Raw genomic sequence first — 15,403 nt, forward strand, 5'->3', positions numbered from 1 at the left:
AAAATCAACCTCTTAAAATAAACAGCATATGAAAGAAGAAATTATATCTATAAAGAGAGCTCCTAGATAAAAACTTCAACTTTGCCCTCTACAACGGTCACAGGGCCATGTCCTCAAAAAACAATTATAAGTATATATAAAATGTTAAGTTGTTCAAAACCATTCTAGCTGCACTATTAAAAGCTGCCATCTCCTTCAGTGGCTGTATAATGAATGCACATACAGTACACTGCGCAGACACAATGAGCGTGACGACTAAGTACACATCTATAGACCCAGCATATTAAACACTCTGGCAACTACCCTGAGATGCCTTCAGGCTTTTAAAAGTAGGTTCAGGTGAGAGAGATGCTGAAATGGAGCTCAACAAAGATAAATATACAAGCATTAATGAATAGAAGATAAACTGTCTTTCTAACCGAACCCTTGAGTCAAATATTATCACAATTTTTTATTATTCAATTAATTGGGGCTGTGATTTCATGAACTTAAAAGCAGGTGATTTGTGCTGGAGACATGAGAGGCATTTCACTGAAAATAGAATCATATCAATATACAAAGATGAACATTTTTATCGATGAGCTATAGAATATCTCATGACAAAAGCATTACAAGAGGTTAACGGCATTACTTAATAAAGTTAATATGAGATAAAGCTGTGGTGGAAAAGAATGCACCCAACATCAGGAATCAAGAAACATGGGGTTAAATTCTGGCTCAGTCAATTATTAAATCTTTGTGGCTCTGGGCAATTATGAGATAGTCTGGAATTCAATTTTTTTCCTTCTGGAAGTATTAAAGGTTAAAGTATTAAAATCAAGTAAATCTTGAAATAGTGTATGTAAAAGACATCTGATGTCAAGGACTATAAAATATATTAACTTGAATGTGGATGCATCTCATTTTCCTTCAAGCCTCGGGGCTTTGACACATGTCTTACTCTCTGTATAATGGCACTTCTTTCTCTTACCCCTGCCCATCACAGTTACACCCCTCACCTGGGCAGCTTTTTCTCAACCATCAGATCCTATCTCAAACAAAAAACTTACTCACAAATGCCATTGCTGATGCCTTTGATGAATCTCAATTTAGTTTAGATGTTTTTGTTAGAATCTGCCAAACGTCTGCTTGAAGAGATTTACAGGATTATAATTATTTTAATTTGTGTCATTATTGATTGATGCTCGATAGCCTATTGAACAAAGCTGTATTTCCTCTAGTTTCACATGCAGATGTCCTCATTTTTTAGGTTTCAGTTCAGTTGTCACTTCCCAAAGAGGCCTTCCAGATCTCCTTAACTAAAATATCAATCCCTGTCACTTTACGTGTTTACTTTTCTTCATAGCAGAACTCAAAACTATATTTTCAATACCTTTCTATACGGTGTGCCTAACAAACCTGAATGCTAAGTTCCATATGGGCAGGGACTTTGTACTTTATTTAAAATTGTATCTCCATAACCTAAAACAGAGTATGGAAGAAAAGTGGGACTCAGTAAATTTTGAATGTGGTATACATTGTATATCTGCACTTATTTTCCAGTAATCACCTCAGATATATACTGATATGTCAGAATCTCTCACAATTCCTCTAGTAACCTTAGTATCCAAGAATATTAATGAAACCTCTCAGCGAGTCTAAGATGCTATAGGGGGCCATAATTCATAAGCAACCACACTGGGTTTTGACACCAGTAAAATTTGTCTACATGAGGATAGAAACTTTGACCTTCACTTCACTACCACAACGGTTTGAAGAACAAATGTTATATCTGTGGAATTATTTTAAAATGGAAAAATGAACCTAATATTAAAATGTAAATGAGATGACAGCAATATTGAACCAAGTGTTTTATGTAGCCAACCCTATTAGAGCTTTTAAGAGAGATTTCATTTGATGGAAAACACTTGTTGAAAACTTGTTTGACGAACTATACAACCAGTCATAATTTTACCTTAAGACATTATCAGAACTTCTATAATAATATAATTTTGTGTGACTTGAAATCAAGAGAATTAGGTTTAAAAATCATACCAAATATTTACAATGTTGCTTTTGTTACAATAAAGCCATACAATTTCATGTAGTGAAAGCAATTTTACTTTACCTCTCACAATAAGTTGAGCAAAATTGGACACACCAGAACCTCGTTCTGACTGAGTTACGCAGCGATACAAATCCTGGTCAGTTTTTGTCACTTCTTGCAATCTGAAGGAAGCAGCAAATCTTCTGTGATTGATGTTCTTAGTCTGGGCTACTGGTATATCTTCTCCATTTCGTCTCTGCAAACAGAAATCAATATTTGAAAAACAGGTTCATAACATTCTAGAAATCTAAAGCATCCTAGCAACTAATACCTGTTATAAATTGTTCTTTTTGTTAAATTAGCAGGAAAATGTCTGCGTAGCGCCCACAAGCTTTTACTACTGTCACTCAATCAGGAAAATTATGTAGGTAAATACTGGCATCCTTTAAAGGTTGTAGTGCAGACAACACCATGGCAATGATCTCAGTTTTTCATTAAGTTGCTATTAGCACAGGGAATATGAATTAAAAGAACAGTTCATTGCTTCATGGTAAATGATTCACAGCTCACTTTCTCCCAGAAAATATATATGTATGAGCTTCTTTTAGCCCTTATACTATACTATCTGTGATAATAGGTTTATCCCCACCAGGAGATCAAGACCATGCTCGATGCATTTAAGTATTCTAAATATGTAGCATGCAACCTCCACAGAATGATGAAATACTGATGAATAATTTAAAGTCAAAGCAAAATCTGTACTCTTTGCAATCCTCTATCTCTTTGGCATTAATGACAGAGAATTTTTACCATTTAAGAGAAGTAATCAAATGAACCTAAATGTTAAAAGCTTATCTGTCAATTTTCAAAATAAAATATTAGGAAACATCTTTATGATATCTGGGTGACTCACACAAAACCAATAAACATTAAAAAAAATGGTGGAAAAATTCAACCACAATAAAATTTACTACTTCTATATGTTGAAAGACATCACAAATAAAGTGAAAAAAAGCCACAAACTGTGATAAGATATTTTTCCTGGAAATAACCATCAAAAGATAAATAATCAGGTTACATAAACATCTACAGTTCAGTAAAAAGAGACAAAAAAGCCCTATCAAAAAATAAACAGGCTATAAAAAGAGAAATGTATATATCTAATAATTGTAAAAAGAAAAACTTCAACCTAAATTTTAAAATTTCTATATGTCAAAGATAGCACAAAGAACAAAGAAAAGCCACACTATGGGAAATAAGTAGTGAAGATACTCAACCTCATTTCTTGTTGATGAAATGCTAAGTATCCCTGGTATACCTTCATACTACCAGATATATGATTTCATACTACTAGATATGGGAAACAAACACCCTGAAATTACTAGTGAAAGTGTAAACTGATATAGTCATTTCAGAAATAATTGCTTACTGTCTAGTAAAGTTGAAGATGCATAAATCTTAGGATTCGACAATTCCACTTCTGCATTTCAACATTTGAATCACTCTTGTATATGTGATCAGTGAGATATGTACAAGATTGCTGAACTCACAATAATTTGTAAGAGAGAAATATGGGAAAGATCAACATATTCCTGAGTAGTGGATAAATAAGATTTATCCATTCAATAAAATACAAGGTAGCAGTAAAATGAAGACAGTTAAAACCAGTAGTTTTGGTGAAAACTTTGAACATCTCGTTAAAAATATAAAGTAGTGATTTCTACCATTTTTCAATTTCTGTGATGTAAATACTCCTACTATAGTCACCTTCAAAATATCAGTGTAATATCATTTGGCTCTTAAAATTCTTGAAAAATTAACAATTGGCAATCACAAGACAGCTCCCGTATTCCACTGACTTGAAACACATGTAGGCATATTTAAATAAATTTTTTAAAAATTCCTTAACAAAAATTAAGATATGAATGAAAACAAAAATTTCAACATCTATTAAATTAGAACAGTGAATACATTAGGGATCATTTATTGTTTTCAACAATTTTTTGTATGTTTGAAATACTTTGTATTTTTCAATCAAGTAAATAATAAAGAGAACACTTTATTACTTTAATAACTTTTTAAATCCTTAAATTCACTGTATCTTTAATCACACTTCTTTATATCTGAAATATGATACATATATTATGTAATATATGCATGTATGTGTAGGCAAGCACATACATATATATTTAAGAACACAAAGTAAAAATTATGATTTTATGATATTTTATTCATTCTGTATTCTGTTAATTAATTATCTTACCCAACCATTCCATGATTTTTATACCAAGATCCCTGATCATTCCCCTGGATAATAAATAATAAAGAGAAAAAGCAACTTATATTCAAAAGCCCTGACTTCTCTAAACTCATAGCTACCTACCTATCCAAAATCTTTACCTGAATGTCTGTCTATCCAGCATCTCAAACAGAAAAACCTCAGGCAGCATTTTTTTCAATTATCACATGGTTTCACACAATCTTTCTACTAGGAAGGTGGACCATAACTCAGCATGCCTTACAGCCGTACACACTCTCACCTCATATTCCTACTTTATCCCTCCAGTTGTACTCTCAACCTTTTGTCATCTTTCTACCACTTATGCACTCAGTTCTGCAAAGCTAGCCAATCTCTGTTGCCTGCACTGCCTTCTAAATTGTCGTGTGCAAGCACACACATACATCTTTTAACACCACGCCTTTCAAAAATCCATCTTTTCTTGTGAAGAGATTCTAAGTACTCAGTTTCCCTCTTAATAACCATTATTCTATCTTTCCATCTTAATCAGCATTCATTTCACAATATCACTTTGCTCCTAACTTTTCTCAAAGAAGGATACATTTTCTTCTATCTTACCTGCATTCATGAAGGATCTCCTTATTCCAGTTCCTCACTTGCGAACCACTCTTCCACTATCCCACTCAACAATCTCTCAACTTCTGGGATCCCCAGCATGCCCAAATGCTATTCTCATCACAGTTATCTACCAAGACAAATTATCCTCTTCACCACAGTCCTGTAAATAATCTCAGTGATCCCAAAATGGCCCTGGTCACGATGCCATCCAATAGCCTTCCTTCATATCCTATTTCTTGTAACATCCAACTTCCCATGGTATGATAGTTACCATCTGATTCTCAATTCTTCTTGTGATTCTGTGTCCCATTCCTTACACCTTCATCATTAACACTGAGACATCACTTTCTGACCCTTTACTTTATAACCATCCATTTCAAAGAGGGTTTCTTTAGCCTGAAATAATTCTGGATTCTTTTAACTTCCCATAGTTTATGCATTGCCAATATAAGATTTTAACTTTTCTTTTCTTTTTTCTTTTTTTGCAATTATTCTAAGACAATTATTGACTTTTGCTAGAATCGGTCATTTGCTCTCATGAAAAATTTGTGTTATCCAAGAACAGAAATGAACTACTCCTAGACATTCCTAGCTGATCCCTAGAGCGACTTAAGCTATGGTGGTGTCTGGCTCCTTGCTCTCTATCTTCACTTCGCATTCCAACAATTTGAATATACTCTGTTTTCCACTCCCACTGACACTATCATGGATACTGCCTCAGAAACTCAAAAGATTATCATAACAATGTAATGACCTGGCTTTTCTATCTTAAATCTCTTCTATAACATATTTCATATTTGTCCTTTAGACTTTGTGTACTGAAATCATTCCAAAGTTAGGGTTTCAAGTTTTACAGATGTATGTTAACATATTATATTTTAGTGGGTGTTCAAGTTCTTTATTAAAATGAATTAAATTCACTTAGAAATAAGAATCAAAAATTCTTTCTTAGGTTTATATAAATTATCGTAATGAAATATATAATAATAATTCATTAAAATTAATACTAAAGGAAGTTTTAAATATAGAACCTCAAGGACCTCTAGATATCACTATACCAAGCTAATTTCTGAACTATACAATGACTCAGAGATATTGAAGGACCTGCTAAAGGTGATCCCATCAGGAGATCACAAAGTTGATTACACTATGTTTATATCTGTGTGTATTAATGTACAAACATAATTATAACATATGCTTATATCAATACATATTATTTATAAAGCGAATGAATATAGAAGAATTACATTCTATTTATCTCTTGAAATATACAAGTTTACCTTGAAATATACAAGTTTATCACTTAATAAGCACCTCCATGTACCTATTATATTAGCTATTATTTTGGTTCTATCATCATTCTCTCACATAAACTTACTATGACAGTCATTTCCACTTAAAGATCATATAATCAGGACTCAGAAAGATTCAAATTTTGATATATAGTCTCTTAGTAACACCATTAAAACTCAAAACTAGGTTTGATGACAACAAAATCCAGCCATATTTCTTCTAAACTAAATCAAAGCTGCTTTTTTTTTTCATTTGTATTATAGGTCCAGTCCAACAAATGAATTAGTTTTTTGAGCCTCAATCAATGCATTGTACCAATGAGAAAATATAATCTGCTATACTAGATATTGTTTTCTTTACTCAGCTATCAGTAATTGATTATAGTTGAAAGTGACAATTGATTACATGTACTTTCAGAAGTCAAAAATAATAATTTTTTCTTTTATAATCCAAAAAATAGGACTTTGCCTTACTACAAGTTATCATTTCAGCAAAGTGGGCAGAACTGTAAAGAAGGAATTAAGAGGTAATGGTAAATTTCTCTTACACAGCAATGTTTGCATATAGTTTTCTGCCCTTATAAATTTATTTTTCTGTTACAAGCTCTTTATCCTGCTTTGACATTTTATATGATTTTTCCATTACAAATATTCCAAACTCTGAGAAATACTGAGAAATGAATCATAAAATTATATGATCCAAAATCTATAACCTAGCACTTTGCTTTTGTCTATTTCTCTTCCTCCTTCTCCAGATCCTTTTCATGCTTTCTTATGTATTTTGTCTCCAGTATAGGTTGCTGAGACATGTCATTTACCAAATAACCCTGGCAAGTCATTGAAATCCCTGAGCATTATCACTCGTCTGTTAAACTAAGTGAGTTTCATCATGCAGGATACTTGCAGTGTTTATTTGACAGGTTTGCTTCCTGGCAAAAAGTAGTCTAATGGTAATATTGGTTAACTCCCAACATCTATAATAACCAGATTATTAACCAAACCCATTGCAACTCAAAGTGTGGTCTACAGACAAGCATCATGAAAACTACCTGTCAGATTGTTACAAATGTGAGTCTAGAGATCACTCTAGACCTACTAAACCAAAGTCAGTATTACAAGAAGATCCCTATATTATGCATCAAGATATTGCAGCTTGAGACACACTGATCAAAAACAATCATGGTGATCCTATTTCATTAATAGTGAAGATCTGAAAATGAGGTAAACCCTGATTCTGGCCAATGAAATATTCTTTACTTCTAGAGAAGACACAGTGGATCCTACCCTCCCCCACATGTCATGTCTAAAATGATAAGAATGGCACATCAAGAAGAAAGATAGACTTAGGCTCTTGATCATGAGTCTGAAATGATGCCAACAATTCCTAGAGCCTCCTACTTTCTGGACTTTCTAATATGGTACAGTTAAAATACAAGCACTGTAATACTATGACAGTCTATCTGATAATCCAGAAAGCTACTTTCAGTTTCAAATCCTAAAAGTTAATATGGTACAGTTAATACATGGTACAGTTTATTTCAGCTTCTCTTTTCAAAGCTTGAGGAATAAAATTAATCTGATTTAATTTTAAATTAAATAATGTGGCACTTAGAACACTTGCAAAGATTATTTCACTCTATTGACTTGAAGAAAAAATTCAATTACATTTATTGTTTTATTTATTTTTCACTGGTGTTCTTGAGCACATAATGACATATAACTCCTTCATTCTTTTAGAGTTAGTGTCACTTTCAACTATAATCAATTACTGATAGCTGTTTTCCTATGTTTGGTATGTAGGTTCTTATTTAATAGCATTAGGAGGATGGCATATGATTTGTCAGTATTTGCCCTTTTTTGCACAACTTACCCCAAGTAAATTTGCACACTATTAGTTAAGTGAGGTTGAGGTGAATTATACAACAATACAAGCAAGTTAATCCCAAGGACATGAGCTTTTCTGTCATATGAAATATCTTCTTTCTCACAAGGATGACACAGCTATCATTATCATTACTGAACAATTAAACTGAAGCATTTAGAAACACTGTGTTCTAAATATTATGTTTCTAAAATTAGAAACATGTTATTTTGAGAAAAGTACTCATTTGTATATCTACTAGAAATTATATTTATTTCAATAGATTAAGCACTTAATAAGAAAATGGTAGTCTAGGAATAATTACACAAAACTGATAACACTAAGTTCACAAAAGTATTTACTATTTGGCAATATAAGGATCAAACAAGGTGAATGATGTCTGAGACAGAAAAAGAGACAGGTGGAAAATATTATAACTCTGATATAAAGCAAGATAAACATGTGCCGAGGATAGTAAATTACTAGAATTGAGATCACAAATGTAATGAAAGAGAAAAAGTCATTTATTAAACAAGAAAGGAGTTTTCACCTAAGAAATATAGATATCTTTGCAGTATTGGCAGAAGGAGACCAATATGAGGAGCCACACAAGAGAGATGAGTAAGTAGCCCTGAAACAACCATATATTAGTTTCACAATTTCCTATTAAATAGTCACCCTTATCAACATAGGATATGTTCTAGGACTTCCAGTGGATGTCTGAAACCATGAATAGTACCAAACTCAAATATACAGTGTTATTTTGTATATATCCATGCCTACAATAAAGTTTAATTTATAAATTGGGCACAGTAAGAGATTAATGATAATAACTAATAATAAAACAAAATAATTATAATAACATTCTGTAATAAAAATTAAGTGAATATGGGCTTTTTCTCTCTCTGCAGTAATTTTATATTTTTCAGTCCAAATCTATTCCTGAATCTGTGTAACTATCCTTTACTGGCAGTAAATGGCCTGGTGTTGCTCATTTCAGAGGATCCTTTGATAAAGTCTTCGTATGGGTTCAATGATTACTGGGATAATATATTGCCATAGGTTGGAACACATTTTCTATTCATGTCATCCACCCACAAATTTAATGCCTTTTCCATCTTAACTAAGCACTTACCATGCACTGTGGCTATAACTTTTGCTGTTTGAGGTGGGACTGCAAAACTAGCATCAATTTCTTTTTCCTTCACAATTTCATTGATAGGAGATTCGCTCTTAGCATACATTTTATATATATATATATATATTCTTTCCTTATTAAGTCAAAAACTTTCAACCTTTCACTTAAAGGAAAAACTTTAGGCCTTCTTTGTGGCATATTCAAATTGTCAGCATCACTACTTTTGCATGTCGGGGCCATTATTAAATAGAACAAGGGTTACTTTAATACAAGCACTGTAATACTATGACAGTCTATCTGATAATCCAGAAAGCTACTAAGTGACTAATGGGGGAGTAACATAAACAGCATGAATACACTGGAAAAAAAGGTAATTCACATCCTGGGTGGGATGGAGTAGGCTGGCTCAACATTTCATTACGCTTCTCGGAATGGCATGCAATTGAAAACTTATGAATTTTCCATTTAATATTTCCAAATCTCAGATGGCCATGGGTATCTAAAAGCATGGAAAGAAAAACCATGGAAAAGGAAGGACTACTGTACTTCTCAATTCTCCACCTTTTCATCTAAAAATGGGAATATCAAATAGTACTTGCTTACTCAACAGAGATGTTGAGAGTATTAAGGTGATATATTTGTGCAAAAGTTCTAACTGCAAATCTTGATAATAGCAGGATTATGAAGATAATAATACAATATCTAAGCAAATAACATATTTGATAATTGTGGTGGTCTTATGATGTGTGAACTCAGATAGGCTACAGTACCATTATTCAATCCAACACTAACCTAAATGTCTCTGTGAAGGTATTCTGTAAATGAGATTAAAGTCCATAACCAATTGACATAAGTTAAATAGAAAATGTGGGTAGACATTTCGGTTGAAATAGAAAATGTGGGTAGACATTTTGGTTGAAATGTCTTAAAAGCAGAGATGAGGCTTCCCTAAATTAGAGGGAATATCAATTTTAGTCTCTGCCTGAATACATTAGCTCTTCCCAAGGGCTTGCCCTACAGACTCAGACATGGTTCCCCAGCTCCACAATCACATAAACCAATCACTTGCAGTAAATCTGGAAATATATATGTATATACTAGTTCTGCTTTTCATGACTGTTAGAGATACATTTGTTACCAGTAATGGTTCTGGAGGAACAGATTTTTAAGGATGAGTTTCCTGAATTGGTTCGGTACTGGGTTTTCAGGAATTGGTTCTCTAATCTGATTAGATTTAAGGGCACTATTAAGTCTATTGTCGTTGGTAAAGAAGACACTGCTTGCTGTCCATAGCATAATACAGTAATAGAGATATGCAACATAACACAATGAGAAATGCCTAATGAAATACCCGTGAAGGTAAAGTTTTGGATTACCATGTGTTTGCTACCATAGAACATTCAGATAAACTAAGAAATATAATGAGATTGGCTGGCTGCTTCAAACTGCACTGGAGAAAGTGGAAATGAAAAGCATGTGAATTTACAAAGATAAAACTATACATTCATAGTAAGACGGAGGGTGAGTAGATCAAGGATACCAACACAATTAAACCACTACATCTGGGGATACTGGGAAGTTGGTGGCAGTAGCATAGTATTTACTCTTTCTGAATATGCCTTATAAAAACAGACAGAAGAACAAGACACAGTAAGGAAAGAAAAGGTCTAGATCAAGTGGAGGTGAGAACAAAGTCAAGAAATCCCAGAAAGCAAGTAGCCATATTTTTAAACATAACTCAAACAAACAAAAGAAGGATTTTGTGAAATCAGAAAGTTTTTTCTGAACCAAATCTCATTTTAAAATTTCAAGAAAACTGATTTCATATAAAAATGAGCAACTTAAAAGTATCAAGGTGAAATCCAATATAAAATTATAAGTTTAAAAGATAATAAGCAGACTATGATTCAAGGAAAGTAAGTCAGAAAAATTATGTTCTCTAAACACATCAAAACCACAATCTCATATTTCAAAATGAGCTAAAATGTATTAAAAAAATAATTAATGACAGAAAGTAACAATTGGCATTAATAAAACTTAGAAATGATGTGACAGAACTCCAAGAAAAATAAAAATAAAAATAAAAAATCATTTTAGAAAGTATGATTAACTAGAGTAAATAAACTCAACAGGTGATGTCTTAAGCAAACTACAACGTTAAAAAAATAATTTTTTTAATTAAAAAAATAAAAAGAATTTGGTAGAAAATTAATAATAATGATATGCAAAAAAGATCAGAAATAACAGAAGTCTATATAGAAGAGAACAGAAAAAGTACTAAAATTTTAATTTAAAAAAACTTCTGAAAATTTAAAAAAAAAATTTTTTTTAATCCATTTCCTATTTGCCCAGAGAATACTTGCTGGTGGCACTTGTGGCTGCAGCATTTACCCCAAGATAACTTGTGGATTATAGTCTTAACCTAACCACCAAAGTTTGCCATGAAATATCTCGCTTTTATTATTTTTGCATCGCTCTAGTATATCAGAAGTCTTTGGAAACGAATGATATTATTCTATTTATAGCATTCTGTTTTTAGGAGTGCTATTTCCATTTTAAAAATATAGTAATTTTTTTGAACAAAAATGTTCCAATTACAGTTTAATGGTAACAATCAAAGACAGCATTACTTAGTTTTAGGTTTATGCTGCCTAGCATAAGCCATTCAACTGACCTTCTTTATAGAAATGAAAATCTCACGTAGTTCGCTATAAGGGCAATTGCTTTCATTCCATTGACTTGTCAGTGCCATGGACATGGTCTCAGATTTCAGACATTATAGAGCTCAGTCACCATTCACCAAGCCCACATGAACTGACTTTTCAGTCATTTTTTCTCATTTTTTATGGTTAATAAAAATAGATCAATCTTGTGTTTATTGGTTAATCACCAAGTTGACAGTAACAATGTCTGGCATTTAGAAAGCATTTTATATTTTCAAAAGAGATTCCATATGTGGTGTCCAGATGACCCTCACAATGTTTCCATGAGGTGGGTGCAACAGATTTTAGCCCATGGTCTAGATGAAGACATGGAGCAGAGAGGACAGAGAGCCTGGCTCAGGTCATCTCACCATTATTTGTATCTACTGCCCCTCATCTCCTAACCCCTTCTTCTCTCATTTTTGCAAATATACATTCAGGAGTCTATTCTTGCTCAGAAACCCTAAAGAAATCTTTTTCTCTAAAAACCTCATCAGAGAATTTCATGTGATTCTTGCTAGGTTAATATTATCCTAATGACAACTGGTTACATCTGATGACACGACCACATGACCCTAGGATACTCAAAGATAGTTTCTGTTTTGCATGTATTTTTGGAAATATAGTAATTCTTGATCTCTGAAAATGTCGAATCCTATAATACATTGAATTCCTACACGTGATATTAATATCATTCGCTAACAGTTGTTACCCGAAGATTCATTTGATGAATCCAATTTATGTATACATTTCTGTTACATTAGAGACAAGTTCTGTTAAAAAAAAAAATCCAAGAACAGTTTTTATATTTTAGTTTCACACTGAAAACCAATCAGATTTGCTTTAGCCTCAAATAGCTTTTTTATGTAAAATTAAATTAATGCTAGGAGCAAGTTGCAACTTTTTATTTTTTTCTAAACAGGAAATGAGTTAAATATATAATGGAAGAACACAGCATATACCTGAGAATAGTAACCCAGAATGACCCACAGTGATACATATTATGATGAAATTAGAATCTTTAAAGAAATTTAAAAAATCCTTTGAATATCTGGAAAAGGCAGATAGATAACTTAAAAGGAAAAGGAAATTTATTATCAGATTTTGACAGCAAAGGTTTATACCAGAAGAAAATAAAGTCATGTATTCAAGTTACTGAAGAAAAGAAAACATAAATGAAGAATTTCATATCCTACAAACCTGACTAAGATTAATAGGACATATAAACTATTTTCAATGCCTAAGAATTCAGGGAATATTGTTTCCATTAGCTATTCTTGAGAAATATAGAAAATTAGTTTCAAACAACCAAAATTACTAGGAAGATGTAATATGTGAACTGATGATGAACATTAACACAGTTACACATAGAACTAACACTGAATAAAGGATGAGTGAGAGAGAGTACAGTAAGCAATGGCTATATGCTAACAATAGACGTATGGTACAAGTATTCAGAACAACATGAAATTTAAAAAAAATTATGGGATATTCTAATGATCCCTTCTTTCGTGTCATTGAGGATGAAGAACTAGTGTAGAAAAAAGATTTAACTGATAAATTGTAACACAGAAAACATCAAGTACAAATATTTAGGCTTGAATTTGGAATATTAATATGAATTCATACATGTTTTGTCTTTAAGTGTGTGTATCTGTATCTGTGTATGCGTGTGTGCATATATGTATATGTATATGTATATATCCCCCCCTTAGTGCTGTGCACTGAAAAGCTCTAGCAATGAGTATGCCTCAGCATCCACATGATAGTCCTGAAATACAATTTCTCACTAAAACAAACCAGGGCACCAGGTCTGGAGAAGATCACATACAACATAACACCGAAACATCTCACAACACCAGATAGCAAAGAAGCTATAAAAGACTACTGAAGTCATATCAAAAGGACTCTAGAGCCAACTTAAAGTGGTTCTCATTGCCCAAAGATGGGGCTTACTGAGTTTTAATAATAGTAATAATTGAAATACATTTAAGTCCATTAAATATATTTGTCTATAAGTTCATAATACTAAAATAAAAGGAGAAGAATCAGTCACTTTTGGAGGATGATAGGAAGCAAATTCATTACATTGAAAACAAGTAATTAAAGCAGAGATTTCAGCATTTATTCTCCTTTTCCTAATGAACTATGTCAGTGGGTAGCCAAATAATAGATGAGGAGAAGTGTCTCTTTATTATCTAACATATACAAAAGAAATAATAGAATTACAGTATTACAAGTTACAACCTCCAGGAATAAATGTAGGTAGTATATATCAATGGCTACCAAGACCACAAAAAGAAAGCCAAAATATTCTGTGTCTCCTGCAATCATACCAAGTGCCACCTCTAGTACTGCTAAAGGATCAGACTTGACTCTGCATCATGCTGCCAATTTGCAGAAAATTCAGAACATGATGAACTGAAGAAGACATCTGTATGCAAGCATTAAATGCAGACAGACTCTGTGAAACTACACTTTATATGGCTGGGTTCCTCAGCAGATAATTTGTGAGGAAAAGAAAAGGATAGAGGGTAGACCCAAAGATTGAAAGAGACTTTCAGAGACATTTTTTAAAGCAGACAAGACTAATAATTTACAGTGTCTATGGACATATTTAAAAAAATGATAAAACCCAAACAAGGTCTAAAAGTCATGATAATTGTTATTTGTAGCGGTTTGGGAGATGGGTCGGTTGTACCTGGGATGCAGTACTTGGAAAGAACCTCTAAGATAGCTGACAAAGTCTCTGTCTTGACTTATGTGATGCATACTCATAAGTCATTGAGTCATACATTTTACCCATGTGTGGCTTTCTATATCTATTTTACTTTACGATAAAATTATTTTATAAATATTAGATCTTTATATTATATTCCTCATAAAGAAGAAACCCCACCTGCTGCCAGAGCCCCATGTGGTAATACTGATAATAGGAGATCAATAGACAGTTGTAAAGTGCTTGATGTTACACATCTTGGAAATGCACTTTAAGGAACGGTAGGAGAGTACATTTTTCCTGCACAGAAAAAGCAGTAAGTTGTTATTTATAATTATTGATAAGAAGAAATCCTTGAGTGTCCATGACTGCCAGGCTTTTACAGTATGCTCCAGAGATAGTTAAGATAAAGAATATTCCACACATTATATTATATTAATTTATAATCAATTATGTAATATGTAGACAACAAACTCTCAAGTCTATAAATTATTGAAAAGAGAAAAGAATGAACTATATCTTTAAGGCATTGAAACCTTTATGGTAGAAAACCACATAAAGCAAACTAAAATGACCTCGGGAACATTCAACAGTCCTAAAAATTAAATTTAAATATTCCGATGCTCATCGTTACATAGATACATATCCAAAATGCTGAATGTAAAATAAAAACATTATAGTCAATCATACTTGGTCAGTGACTTTACTTCAAGACCACAGACCATAATTCTTTCTATGAAGCCATGAAGGAAGAAATTAATGCCATGAACTCAAATAAACCAATGTCCTGAGGAAAAACAGGGCTGAC

At 32.5% G+C, this 15,403-nt stretch overlaps 1 protein-coding gene across 9 annotated transcripts in view; it reads right to left on the bottom strand.

The window, feature by feature from the left end:
- The window catches only part of PTPRK (protein tyrosine phosphatase, receptor type K), a 483,452-nt gene that overhangs the window by 199,487 nt on the left and 268,562 nt on the right, over window positions 1–15,403 (bottom strand). For all 9 annotated transcript variants that reach the window (XM_025042408.1, XM_015600081.2, XM_025042412.1 and 6 more), the window contains exon 6: window positions 2,108–2,282. In XM_025042408.1, the coding sequence (XP_024898176.1) occupies window positions 2,108–2,282 (175 nt within the window). The remainder of the gene's footprint in view (window positions 1–2,107; window positions 2,283–15,403) is intronic.

This window comes from Pteropus alecto, unplaced genomic scaffold (genome assembly GCF_000325575.1).
Source record: "Pteropus alecto unplaced genomic scaffold, ASM32557v1 scaffold79, whole genome shotgun sequence".
Lineage (NCBI taxonomy): Eukaryota > Metazoa > Chordata > Mammalia > Chiroptera > Pteropodidae > Pteropus > Pteropus alecto.